Source organism: Candida dubliniensis, chromosome 5, assembly GCF_000026945.1.
Source record: "Candida dubliniensis CD36 chromosome 5, complete sequence".
NCBI lineage: Eukaryota > Fungi > Ascomycota > Pichiomycetes > Serinales > Debaryomycetaceae > Candida > Candida dubliniensis.
The window spans coordinates 258,047-272,149 of record NC_012864.1 but is presented as its reverse complement, the minus strand read 5'-3'; the positions used below and the strand labels follow the sequence as shown (position 1 = coordinate 272,149).

Genomic DNA, 14,103 nt, shown 5'->3' with positions numbered 1-14,103 from the left:
TTAATTAGAACTGTAACTATATAAAATTAATTTCCATCCAAAAAACTTTAAAAGAAAAAAAAAAAAGCAAAACCTAAAAAAAGAATATTATATTAAATACTCAATCATATTCATATTTATATATATATATATATTCAAAGAAAAACACCCTATTTTCCTTTCAAAAAAAAATAAAACGGAAAAAGGAAAGGAATCCCCTAACATATCAAGCATTCAAGTTTGCACATCTATTAGATATTAGTAAGTGACCAAAAGCCTGTCCTTGCAGTTCTATTGTCCAAAAGAATATCAATAATAACCAACTGTTTGTGATGCCGGACCTAATATCAATAGCAACCCTGATAACTACAGCATTCATCCCTACTTCAACACCTACCATCATACCGACAACTATAACAACCATAGCTACATCAGTATCGGCAGCCACTGAGACAGTGACGACCATAATTAAGGATACAAATGATTCAACCACAGCATCGATACTTTCAACTATGTTCAACGACATAATACTACCCACAATTTTCAAAAGAGAAAATTTCACCAGAGACCATATGGCCAACCAACTAGGCGAATTCACTGACCATCAAGCACGAGTTCAACGAATAGTAGCAATATCATCATCATGTGGATCTATTGCAGCAGTTCTAATAGCCATGTATTTTTTATTTGCCATAGATCCAAAACGAATAGTTTTCCGACATCAATTGATTTTCTTTTTGTTATTTTTTGACTTGTTAAAAGCATGTATTTTATTATTATATCCTACAAGAATATTGACTCATTCAAGTGCTTACTATAATCATAATTTTTGTCAAGTTGTGGGATTTTTCACAGCAACAGCAATCGAAGGAGCAGATATTGCCATTTTTGCATTTGCTTTCCATACCTATTTATTAATTTTCAAACCTTCATTCAATACAAAAGTGAAAAACTCTAATCGGGTTGAAGGTGGATTATATAAATTCCGTTATTATGTATATTCCTTGTCATTTTTTGTACCATTAATTATTGCCAGTCTAGCATTTATTCATAGTGATGGTTATGACTCCTTGGTATGTTGGTGTTATTTGCCAATGAGACCCGTTTGGTTGCGATTAGTGTTGAGTTGGGTTCCTCGATACTGCATTGTGGTGGGGATTTTTGCCATTTATGGATTAATTTATTTCCGGGTCATCAGTGAATTTAAAACTTTAGGTGGAGTGTTTAAGAATGCTGCAGGTAATGGTGGTGCTGGTAACCATCATCTTGCCAGTAATAGTAACCCCACTTTTTTCTCATCGTTGAAATATTTCTTTATGTCAATGAAAGATCAATGGTTTCCCAGTATGCCAAGCGATACGCTTGCTCCAATTTCCCTGAGGCATAGTCATAGTCATAATGGGACTGGCGAAATAACTAGTCCGCGCCAAAATGGAATCGGTGAAATTACCAATGATAATGATAATGATGATGATGATAATGACGATGATTCAGAAGAATTAGCAGAAGCATTGGAGGATGAATCAGTAGATTATCAGGATATTGAACTAAACAAACAAAATAGTCGAAATCTGTATCGTCAACACAATTCCGACATTCAGCAAGCTAATTTGGAGAATTTCCGAAGACGACAAAGAATAATACAAAAGCAAATGAAATCGATTTTCATTTATCCCTTTGCCTACTGTCTTGTGTGGCTTTTCCCATTTATTTTACAAGCTACTCAATTTAATTATGAAGAAGATCACCATGCAGTGTATTGGCTCAATGTTTTGGGTGCCTTTAGTCAGCCTTTAAATGGGTTTGTTGATACATTGGTTTTCTTTTATCGTGAAAGACCTTGGAGAAATACTGCAATGAAGAATTTCGAAAAGGAAAACCGTCAACGAGTGGATAATATCATTGTCAATAATTTAGAGCAACGGAAATATAGTGAAGGTGCCGAATCTGCTCAATCAGTAGCCACTGCAAGTAAAAGAATTGCCAAAAACTCCCTTAGTGCCAGTTCAGGTCTCGTTAATATAAACATATATAAACCATGGAGACAATTTATGAACAAGTATCGATTCCCATTTTATCAATTGCCTACAGAAAAGAATATTGCCAAATCCCAAGATCGATATATTAAACACAAATTGATGGATTCGAGAAAGTTGGATAAACTTGTGCAAGAAGTTACTCGTGATAGACAGGATTTATCTTTCCCCAGTAACATTGCTGAGAAATATGGTGATGGCAGTGGCGGCAATCATGGAGGTTCAACCTTAAGTAATACTAACGATAGTAGTCCAATGTCCATGGGTGCAGGGATCAATTGGACAGAACCAACTAATGCTCATGATTTTTCCAATATTTTACACAGTGGTAGCGGATCACCTAATGTTTTTTCATGGGATACTAAAGACGTTCCTGGGTTTAAACCTAATTTCGGTAGATTTTCATTTGGTACCAGAACATCAAATTTATCATCAAGAAAGAGTAGTACAGTTATTGGATTACAGGGAACTGGCAGAAATGTTAGGCAACCTAGTAATGACAGTTTTAATGATCCTGTCAGGTCATTGGGTGGAAGAAGAAATTCGAGTTTTGCCATGGGCGCTAATACAATATTGAATAAACCTTATGAGATTGTCAGTTCGCCAACGTCAAGTACAGTTACACCAATTGACAGAGAAAGATCTAATGATATCGATGAATTACCTACTGTGGGTAGTAATAGCGACAAAGCAGATGATGATGGAGAATTGGATTTGATGGAATTTCTTAAGAAAGGACCGCCAATGTGAAAAAGTGATAACTTGTTTAAGAATATATTACAGAAAATACCACTTTTTTTTTTGACTCTTTTTAGAAAACGAAGACAAAGCATCTCCAAATAGGAACTGGTAAATCAAACATCCTTCAATAATCCTTTTTTTAATTTTTAATTATTTAACAAACGGAAAGACGTTATGTATGTATTTATGTAATTGTTTATTAATTTATTAATTCAAATGTATATTTATTTATTTATCATGATATTTTGATATGCTTGTAAGTAATTGTAACCAATAAGGGAAGAATAAAACGAGGAAAGGATGGTTGGGTGTGGTGCAAACAAGGAGTACTAAGAGGGGAGGAGTGGATGTGCGCCACGAAAAAAAAAAAAAAAAAAAAGGTGGTGGTGGTACACTTTATGTGTGTCTCACTTTCTCTCTCCGCTCTTATCTTTTATCGCATACTGTCACACAAAGTTCAGATTAGACAAGAATAATCCCACCTCCACATTTCGTTTCACCACATCAACAAAGTTCAGAATATAACAATTATTTATCCCAGTTGCTCTAGATTCCAGCTTTGCATTACTAACTATCCATCATGCAAGAATTGCTGTTTATAATCCACTTACCTTCAGAGATAATATACCAGATATTACAATACTTATCTCAGAATATCTTGCTTGAACTAATCACCGTTCCATTTTTAAATCAATATGTCACAAGTTATTTATATCCCATTTGTTTAATTGATAGTAGGGCAACAGATTTCAAACCTAATCCAAAAATAAAACTATTCAAAACTATAACAGCATTCATGAAATTCCAAAAGTTACACAATTATTCTCCTCAACGATTGATTCTTAACAACAATAGAGGCATAAACAAAGTAGTAGAGAATAACCATTGGTGTTCACCTTATAAACTTGAACTAGTGGATAATCTAGAGTTAATTAATACTAGGAATGTTGTTAAAGTGACTTTTTCTTCAAGTTTTTCTCAACCAATACAAGAAATCCCTTATCAAATAACGGAATTGAATATATTGGGTGATAAATTAAACTTGGTACACTCAAACATTCAAATATTGGAAATTAATCAATTTGATTTGAGATATATGGAATTACTCCCTGAAAGTATTAAGGATTTGAAATTACTAGAGTTTAAACTACCTTCTTCTATCCCCTCACTGGGTGTGAAATTCCCTATCAATTTAACTCATTTAACAATAGTTGAAGGACAACGCAGTTTGCGTCTGGTGAATTTTCAATCTTTATTGTTTTTAAAACTGTTGAATTATAAAGGGAATTTAAAATTAAGTACTTCACAATTGACATCAATGCAAGATTTGCAATTGCCTGAATCTATTGAAAAAGTATGTTTAAGATGTTTAAATATTGTTAGTTTGCAAAATATTTCAAACTTGAAATGTTTAACACATTTGGAAATTATTGATTTTCCTAAATTGTTTACATTTTTTGATACTAGATTCCCCAGTGGATTGAAGAAATTAATCTACAAATTTGATACTGTTGTTCCTAACTTGTCATATTTTCAAAATCAAATGGTTTTAAATTTTGATTCATCAAGGTTGGTCAGAGAAACTACAACAGCCAATATGATATTTCTTAAAATTGATGAAAGATTCCAAATCCCCGACAACTTAAAAGTATTGATTTTAGAAAATATTCCCTATGTGAAAATTTCCAAATCGATTAAGATCCCTGACACTTTAAATGAATTGATAATTAGAAAATTACCAGGAGTTGTCCCTAGTAGTAATTTCAACATGACATTACCTAACTTGACTTTATATAGACTTACTTTAAGCAACATGATGCTTGATTCCTTAGAAGGAATGAAATTTCCTGAAAAATTGAGTTTCTTGGATTTGTCAAGAAATCAATTACAACATATACATGGGACTAATCTTTACAATTTGAAATATTTAAGAGATTTGAATTTACTGAGGAATAGATTTGAAAGATTTATTGATATTGAGAATGATATCCCTTCGGGGTTAGAAATATTACATTTACAAAGCAATTTAATTAATCAATTTGAAATCAAAGACAACAATATACGGTTGATGCAATTAAACTTGATGCTTGTTAAAAATGGCCGATATCTGAACGAGTTGTTTAAATTCCCAACCAAACTCCGTTATTTACAATTATCAATACAAGTTGATAAATTATCGGATAATTTCCAATTACCAGCAAATTTACAAAGTCTTCAAATACATCATCCATATTATGGGAAAATTGTAACTTTCCGAAATTTTTTCCAAAATGTATCAAATCTACAATTGACTCAACTTTCATTATTAAACTTGACTTTTACAAAAGATTGTTTAATTAAAATCCCTTCAACGATTGAACGACTCACCATTGCTGGAAATTTTAATCAACATATTATAAATAATTTAAATTTACAGAATTGTAAGAGTCTAACCAGTTTAAGTTTAAGTGGAGGATCAGTCAATTATTTTAATTTGAATAATATCCCTTCACAGAATCTTGAACAATTGGAATTGAAAAATATGAAATTGAAATACATTAATGGTAATTTCAATGAATTTAGGCATTTGGAATATTTGAATTTAGAACAGAATCAAATCACTAACGAAAGCAATAATACCATCACCACCACCACTACTGCTACTAATTGTGGTGGTAAAACTAAAAACAGTTTAAATTTACCAAGTTCTATAAACACATTGATTTTAAATAAAAATGATTTGAATGATTTATCTAACGTATTTTTAGATAATTGTCGATATTTAAGAAAAATTTATCTTGAAATGAATCCAAATTTAGATTCTCGAGTGATTTTAAAAATTGCAAAATTATTAATGCAAATTCTGGATAATTTTGTTGGGATTTATTTATCACTGAATTTGATTTTCAGTTCAAATTTGTTTTTGGAAAATTATGAAGTTTATAGTAAGATCATTTTTAACACAGATTTTATAGATGGGTAGTAATATAGAGTATAAAGAGAATAAAACAAGAATAAACTATGAATATCCATTCGTTGGAGGAAGACACTTGATTCGTTTCTATGGGAGCTTTCTATACGATTTCCAGCCAATAAACTAACACTAACGTACCAGGTGCACCGCGAACTGCGAACGGCGGAGGTCCACCAAAAAAAAAGAAAACTTGCAGCAAAAAAAACACCACCACAATAAGCAGAGAGACAGAATTTTCTCTTTGTTTCAATGCAGATCTAACAACAATCTTGTCAATGATTGACAGTTTATTCCAACTTTTGAAACATTCCCCACCCAAAAAAATATTCAACGGTGTTTAACTTTTCCTCATGCAAAACAATAGCTACTCACTAGTTGCAATTACGTGTTCTATATAAATAAAATTATTCTATACGAGAATTTATTACTTGTGAGAGTTATAACTAGTGCCATCTTGTGATTCTCTCTTCTGATTTTAACAACAAGAGAGTTAGGGCTATCAATATCTGAAAGAATCTCAAAGGACTTTTTTACACATTACTATGGGACAACGAATGCTATGTCTGTCATCCTCCCATACAACTAAGCTATGGAAAACTCCCGAACAAACTGCTTCCTTATCACATGATCAAGATGAAATAACTTCACCCGAGACAAACACATATTCTCCAGATTTCTCCAGTTATGCTGATAATGGCATTACCAATAGGCACGTTGATAAAGAAATCTGCAGCTACCCGCCATTTGAAAACCAAACTTTACTGGAAAGTAATCACGAAGAAGCAAATAGTCAACAATATATCGAGGCAGATGCCGGAGATGGAACTAAAGCTCACGAACAATATCTCACGGGATTCCCATTATTCTTGACCATTTCATCTTGTATTATATCATTATTTCTTGTAGCTTTAGACCAAACCATTGTTTCCACAATCTTAACTACTGTAGGGAATAAATTCAATGCATTTGAAAAAATTGGTTGGCTTACTTCAGGATTCATGTTACCCATGGCATGTCTTGTTCCATCTTATGGTAATATAAGTATCGCATTTGGTCGTAAATGGACATTAGTTGCTGGGATTATAATATTTGAAATAGGTTCATTGATTTCTGGTATAAGCAATTCCATGAGCTTATTGATTGGTGGTAGAGTCATTCAAGGTATTGGAGGTGGATCTATTCAAGCTATAGTTATGGTTATATTAACAGAAGTTGTACCCATGAATAGAAGGTCTTTGGTATTTGCCCTGATTTCTGTTGTTTATTCTACATCTAGTGTTCTTGGTCCTATAATTGGTGGTGCATTGGAGAAGATAACTTGGCGATGGTGTTTCTATATAAATCTACCACTTGGAGGAGCAGCATTGGCTATTTTAATGTTTGGTTTCCATCCTCCAAGACCACAGGGAAATATTCGTGAAAAATTACTGAAAATTGATTTTATTGGGTTTGTTTTGTTGACTTCTGGATTAGTATTGGTATTACTAGCTTTAACATTTGGTGGTACAAATTATTCCTGGAATTCAGGTTCAATTATTGCTTTATTCACGGTAGGAGGAGGTATGTTGTTATTGTTCATCGTTTGGAATTTTAGGTATTCAGCAAACCCTATTATTTTGACAGCATTGATAGTTGATTGGAGAGTACTACTGGCTTGTTTAAGTGGAATGTTTAACTTTGCTTTTTTCATTAGTAATTTGACATATTTGGCAGTTTATTTCCAAGTGATATTCAATGCTGGTAGTTTGCAATCAGGAATTGATTTGTTGCCCATGGTTATTTCTGTAACATTAGCTTCTTTGGCAAACAGTTTTTTCATTGATTTCACGAAAAATGTAAAAATTACCATGTTAGCATCTGGAGTATTATCACCTTTGGGATGCGGATTATTTTTATTATTGAATGAAGATTCTTCCATTGGCATTCGTATTGGGCTATTAATTATAAGTGGTATTTCTATTGGCTTACAATTTCAAAGTTCATTATTGTCGGCTCAATTGGCAGTATCTAAAGATATTCCAGGAGCTACTATTCTAGTAACTGTGTTTCTGGATTTTGTTAAGAATTTTGCATCAACAATATCAGTCACATTGGCACAATTAATTTATCAGACAACAGGTCAAAAATATGTCAGTGAAATGATGACGAATTTATCAGAAGATTCCCAAGACTATAAAGATTTAAACAAATACACGACAGCAAAGTTTATTTCTAATCCAGAAGTCGTACAAGAACTACCTAACCTGGCCAAGAGTTTGGTATTGAGACAACTCATGAAGGCACTAAAGAATGTGTTCTATTTGGGCCTTGGGTTGGCAATTCTATGCTTTATAACATCTCTTTTCACCACAAACAAGAGAATACCCAAAAATGTAGAAATCAAGAAGAACGAAGACCAGGAGAGTAATAAAAACGAACCGAACTAGTGAAAGAAAAGACAAACAGTTGTGAACATTTGATTTATGATTCAATTATAGACATATAGACATACATACACATCCAGGATTACTTAATCAAATATTATTCCTCAAGTCCGACATGTATCTCTTGATTATCGACATTAGATTTATCAACTTGATTTCAACTTCTTTAGACTCTTTTACAAATGCATCTTGAATAGCAGTAGTTTCTTGTTGAATCTTTACAATTTGATCCATTATTCTTTTATGTTCCTCATTATGCTTTTCTTTTTCTGACAAAATATCATTAAACTCTCGCTTGGTTTCTTCGAGCTTCAACTTAACTGCAGACTCCTTTTTCTCAGCTTGAACTATCAAATCTTGATATTTTTTATTCAGTTTATTCAATTGGTTTTGAACAATTAATATTTGTCCTTCCAATTCCATCTGTTTCCTAGTTAACTCATCCAAATTATCTTGATTATCTTTCAAAATTTTAGCCTCAATTTGTCGTTTCTCCACATTTCGAGTAATATCTTCTGCTAATTTCAACAAATCTTTCAAATTTATTTCATTAACTTGAATTGAATCAATAGTGATACCCATATTCTGATAATTCTTTTCCAAATTTTTATAATTGGTTTGCATCGATGTTAGATCATTGCTCAAATCTTCAGTTATTTTCACTAAAATCGACAAGTCTGTTTCAGCATATTTGGTCAAATTTGCAACTTGTTCTTGAGTTTCATTGTATAGGAAATTAATATCATATAATTTCTTGGCCAATAAAGCTTTTTCCTGCTTATAATCATCATGTTCTTTGGTCAATGATTCTTGCATTACCTTAAGTTCTCTTAGTTTATTCTCCAATTTTCGATTGTATGAATTGATATATTGTAAATTCTTTCTATTGCTCTCGTCGCTTTCCGAATCTATTTCCAATTTCTCTTTGATGGCATTGATTTTTTGCATAGTGGCTGTATTCTCCGCTTGAACTTCACTAACCTTGTCAGCAGTAGCCTCACATTCATTTGCCAAATGATCAAATTTGGGTGATTGATCCTCTCTAAATCGAATGAAATTGATCACTGCACTCAATATTCTTCGAATTCTATATCCATCAGGACGCGCGATGTCAGTCAATACAAAATCATTGATACCGCAAGTAGAAAAGAAAATTGCAAGATATCTATGAAGCGTGAGTAGCTGCAATGCCAGAAAAGTATCTTTTGTCTTGTCATTATCTGGAGTATCATTATGGTCTTCTGTTGATTGTTGTGATTTGCCGTTTGCTTGATCAGATTCTAAAGGATTTATCCAAGACATCTTACTGGCTTTCTTCCTTATTGTTCCTAGTGGTATTCCCATAAAAGTGTCAAGAAACTGCTCAAACAAATTAGTTACAAAATCAGCAGTTGGTTTGACTATTAGTTCTTGAGTTACATTGAATTCACATTCAAGTAGACATGCAGTAATTTCTCTTGTATCCAACAAGGGAAACAAATCTTTTCTATATTTCATTTGGCGACTAGCTGAATTATGATCAGCATAAAAACTTTGACGTGACATTGAAACGGTTGGTGGTTAAATGATCTAGTAGATATAAGATGGTGTTTTGTTTTTGTTTTGATTTCTGGCATTCCCACATTTTTTCTCTTCTTTTCGTGTGGTCGTGCACACTGATAAAAGACACGGTCATATACGAAATGTTACTGAAGAGGACCTACAAACCTTATACATAAAAACTGGTTAATATATATTGTCTTTTACATAAATTCATATAAAGTCTTTCTAATCTAGTCAGCACTACAGAAAGGAGCCAAAAATTAAATCCTCTCAGCAGTCCAGATTGCACCACGACAAATCAATTTTATTCCTTCTGTTATTAGCATATAAGGAACAGCCTTTTCAGCATCATGATCAAGTGCTGTGTTCAAATGTTCTAATTCATCATCTCTGAATTCACTTATTTGATTCTTCAACTCCGTCAATTCTTCAGAAGTCTGTGCTGGTTTCTCAACTTCATCAGGGTTAAGTAAAACCCCTGATTTTTTGTCATATATAGGTACACCATATTGATTCAGCAATACTCTTAATTGTTGGTTATAATGACCTCCAATAACAGTTTCTACAGCAACCGTGCATGCCATAGCTGCTTCTTTCCCAATCAATGCTGTACCCATACCCATTCCAATAGCACCCAACTTCCATAATGGAGTCAACAAACTGGGCCTAACACGACGTTTGGTTTGCAATTCATTAAAAGTATTATGGTGGTGGATTTCTTGTTCCCACATGTGGTGTAATACCGGTTTCAAATGGGGGTATTTAGAAGCCAATACGGTGTATTGTCCCATGTAAATATAATTGGCACCCAATTCACCAGCCTGGTCAACTCTGATAACTCTATCCAAATATGCCTTTTGAGCATCTGAAAGTGGACCATACGTCACCTCTTTTTGTAGTTTCTTTTTTGGGGACTTGCTTTTTGGTTTGGTAGGTTTGTTCAAAAGTGCTGATGTAGACGACAATTGTCTTACAGAAGAGATAGTAGACCTAGAAAGCATGGTGGTTGTAGGTACGCCGTGATATAGAATTGCCCAGTTACTATTCAAATGATGAAAATTTCAGAGTTTATTTAATCGAACCAGAAGAAAAAAAAAAAAAAAACGGTAATAACTTGGCTAATTAAAATAAGGTGATTAGTGCATTGGTTAAGAAATTACAAGAGCAAAGAAAAAATAAAAAAAATGAGAATTTATTGGTGCAGGTGAATCCATCGTATAAAATGTAAAGTTAGTAGTAGTAATATAAAATTTGAGCACATTAACACACCAAACCAATGTGGGTTCTGTTTAGCATTCATTGGATTTGAAGGAACTGACAATCTTAAGCATGCTGATACCAATGTCAAAGGGGATCTCTTGAGTATCTCTAGAATTCGTGACTGGCTTATAATCGTTAGCTGGAATTTTTAAATGTTGGAAGAATTTATTGGGGACATCCTTGATCAATAACCATTCTACTGGGAATATACCCTTCCATCTAGTTTGCTCACACCAGATATTCAGTGCAGTAGTGAAATCAATGGCACTTTTCATCTCAGCAATCCCACAAAACTTCCCCAGTGAATTGACCAGGAAAAATAAAAAGATCTTACCATCAACATCAGAGTTATTAGTTTTTGCTAATTCCGTGTATGCCTTATCTAAGCGTCTGTTACCCAACTCAGTAGATGTCCATATATTATGAATAAAGGAGGCATTGACGTCAAGAATATTGTAAGATTTGATTACAAAGAATTTAGATGTCTTTGGAACAGTGAATATAGCACCAGTGTACGTTCTAAAAGTGAGACAACTGGGAGGAGGTGAATAAGGAGTGCCTGAAACAACAGCATTAGTGTTTATACTTGGGGTGGTGCTTCCAAAGGAGCGAGAATTGGTATCAGCTGCAATTACTGGAATATTATTGACTGGAGAAACTTGCAGAGAGGTAGTAGCGTAACTAGAATCATTGCATGATAACTGAGATTTATCGCAAGCTGTAGTAGTTAAATTGCAAGCAAAATTCCCAGATTCTAAAGTAAAATTAGCAAACAAATTAGCAGTCTTGTTGTGGTTAACCAGATACTCATTTGACCAAATATTTGTCTTAAAAACTAAAGGCAAATTGTCGATTTCTGATTCAATTGATCTCAATCTTGAGAGTGATCTTGGAGTGCCATATCTATTTAAGCTCAGGTGGTTGTTGCTGAAAAAAGTAGTACCATGAGAAGATGCTGATGTCGATATCGAGGAAATATCATCTAAAGATGGAATGTAATAGTTTTTACTGTTATGGATGATATCATTATCATCATTATACCTTTCCTCTTGTTTATAATCAGCCGATGGGGTTTCAATTACGAGATAGTGTCTTGATGAATCGGCCGTGTCGAACATGTGTATGTGTGAATTCAACTCCAAAAGTGAAAGGTAAACAAAATGAAGTATATATATATATAGAGCCTAGCAAACGACAGGACTAATAAGGATCAATCTTGTTATTGAAAATTATGAAAATTGTGAAACCTAAATGTATGCTGGTATTTCTATTGTATTTATAATTATTTTTTTGTCCTTATATTTTGTACCTTTTCAGAAATCCAACAACGACAACAGACAAAAAAAAAAATGGGGGTTTGGCAACACCTTTCAAGTGTTCAGTTTTGATATGAAAGAGATAATGAGGGGACAAGTGGCTACCCTATTGGTTGACTAAAGATTGTGTGATAAACGTTTCTTGATGAAGTGAATCTTACTGAAAAGTGGAGAGAATTGAATGGGGAAAAGGAAATACAAATTCAATGATCCAGTTAAACCATAAGAAAGGGGTACAATTGTGTGTTACAGAATTGTATAAGAAACCCTTATAGTAAACGCAATTAATTTTTTTGATGACTTTTGATAATTACTATTACAACAATAATTGTTGTTATAAATATTACGTATATGCAGATAATGTGGGGAGAATGGAAAACTGTTGTTTCTGCCACTCATACAATACTGGACAAAATTAAAAGTGAACTCGATCCAATCATATATATTTCTTTATACAAATACAACAAGAAAAGGGGAGGGGATAAGTTAAATTGGTGGTAGTGGCAGTGCCTACACAAACATTGGGACGAATACACTGTATCCCCAATTCCTTTTCATTTGTTGCTGTTTCCTCTTGCTTCTCCCTCCTTGTTTATTTTCACCTTCTGCTGCTCTTTTTTGATACGATAAAACATATTACTAGCGTGGTGCTTTGCGTTTGTAAGTGTAATGGCATTGTTTCTCCTATATCTTGTTCTGTCTTGGTGTAGTCGTGTTGGAACAAAACAACAAGTACATTTTTGCAACCACGTAAAGTGTAAATCTTTCAGATTAGGCAACCGAATCCCTTACAACTTTTTTTTTTTTTTGCCTTCGCACTACGTTGATCTCTACACATTAAAAGTTTTCAGATATTATTTTATCTTTTTACAATTCGATTCACTACCGACTTACTACCACCAAGTACATTTAACATCTCTTCCATCCCTGGATACATTTTCCGTTTCTCCACACCTACTGAAACTGTTGAAAAAACAAGCAACACTTTAGGGATATATATTTTAGACCGATAATTATCGCTCAAAGATGGCATATAGATTAAATCCAGTCGATGAGGATTACGTACAGGCAAAGGTAAATAAAGATAAACAGAATACAACCACCAAACTCCCGAAGATTTTCAATAAAAACCCAAACAATTATTCCAATATTAAACTAGAGAAATTCAAACCATGGATAACTGAAGAAATTAATAAGCAACTACCTGACGATGATATAATCATTGATTACATTTACGAGTTGTTACAAGACTATGGAAATGAAACAGGGAAGGAGTTTCCCGATATTTTGAATATAAATTTACAATTAACAGATTTCTTGGGGGAGAAGGAATCAAGAGTATTTTGTAAGCAACTATGGTCCTTGATTCTAGAGGCATCGAACGAACCTGATGGCATTCCTACAGTCTTAAAAGAAAAGAAGGAAAAACCAACCATTGTCCAGAAAGAAGAATGTAAATCTACACAAAAGACAAAAACAAAGAAAACAAACTATAATAGAAGCTCCTCTCTTGTGTCTGATCTGAATAGAAGACCTCGAACGATTGTCAACAGGGAATATGAACATCGATATACCACAACAGCACCAGATTACCAACATAGATATAGGTCTAGAACTGAAAGAGATAGAGACGAATCAATATATCGAAGGAGACACTAGCTTTGATAATTGTGTTGAATTAATAATTTGAGTGTAGCAACCAGTTTCATATCCACACACAATGATTATGTGTATTACATAGCAATGTCGTGTAGGCACCAATACTTACCTGGAATTATATTTTTTTTGTCTTTCCATTTCTCCCATTATCTCTCATGGTAATTCTCATTTGGACAACGAAGAACAACAAAAAA

General features: G+C 33.3%; 7 protein-coding genes across 7 annotated transcripts; 4 read left to right on the top strand and 3 right to left on the bottom strand. All coding sequences in view use genetic code 12, as the record gives it.

Moving 5' to 3' along the window:
- Positions 1-311: 311 nt before the first annotated feature.
- GPR1 (plasma membrane G-protein coupled receptor (GPCR), putative) lies at positions 312-2,765 on the top strand (the record flags this gene model as incomplete). Its single annotated transcript, XM_002420367.1, has 1 exon — positions 312-2,765. One exon carries the CDS (start codon positions 312-314, stop codon positions 2,763-2,765), a length of 2,454 nt encoding a protein of 817 aa, XP_002420412.1.
- Positions 2,766-3,336: 571 nt separating this feature from the next.
- Positions 3,337-5,718, top strand: CD36_51070 (conserved hypothetical protein; the record flags this gene model as incomplete). The annotated part of the gene is made up of 1 exon (XM_002420366.1): positions 3,337-5,718. The coding sequence occupies one exon, from the start codon at positions 3,337-3,339 to the stop codon at positions 5,716-5,718; it is 2,382 nt and encodes a 793-aa protein (XP_002420411.1).
- Positions 5,719-6,251: 533 nt separating this feature from the next.
- On the top strand, positions 6,252-8,135 carry CD36_51060 (azole resistance protein, putative; the record flags this gene model as incomplete). The annotated part of the gene is made up of 1 exon (XM_002420365.1): positions 6,252-8,135. One exon carries the CDS (start codon positions 6,252-6,254, stop codon positions 8,133-8,135), a length of 1,884 nt encoding a protein of 627 aa, XP_002420410.1.
- An 87-nt stretch (positions 8,136-8,222) lies between these two features.
- On the bottom strand, positions 8,223-9,629 carry CD36_51050 (kinetochore protein, putative; the record flags this gene model as incomplete). Its single annotated transcript, XM_002420364.1, has 1 exon — positions 8,223-9,629. The coding sequence occupies one exon, from the start codon at positions 9,627-9,629 to the stop codon at positions 8,223-8,225; it is 1,407 nt and encodes a 468-aa protein (XP_002420409.1).
- Positions 9,630-9,934: 305 nt separating this feature from the next.
- On the bottom strand, positions 9,935-10,675 carry CD36_51040 (catabolite repression protein, putative; the record flags this gene model as incomplete). Its single annotated transcript, XM_002420363.1, has 1 exon — positions 9,935-10,675. The coding sequence occupies one exon, from the start codon at positions 10,673-10,675 to the stop codon at positions 9,935-9,937; it is 741 nt and encodes a 246-aa protein (XP_002420408.1).
- Positions 10,676-10,963: 288 nt separating this feature from the next.
- On the bottom strand, positions 10,964-12,052 carry CD36_51030 (uncharacterized YTH domain-containing protein, putative; the record flags this gene model as incomplete). The annotated part of the gene is made up of 1 exon (XM_002420362.1): positions 10,964-12,052. The coding sequence occupies one exon, from the start codon at positions 12,050-12,052 to the stop codon at positions 10,964-10,966; it is 1,089 nt and encodes a 362-aa protein (XP_002420407.1).
- A 1,224-nt stretch (positions 12,053-13,276) lies between these two features.
- Positions 13,277-13,909, top strand: CD36_51020 (PWI domain mRNA processing protein, putative; the record flags this gene model as incomplete). The annotated part of the gene is made up of 1 exon (XM_002420361.1): positions 13,277-13,909. The coding sequence occupies one exon, from the start codon at positions 13,277-13,279 to the stop codon at positions 13,907-13,909; it is 633 nt and encodes a 210-aa protein (XP_002420406.1).
- Positions 13,910-14,103: the final 194 nt, after the last annotated feature.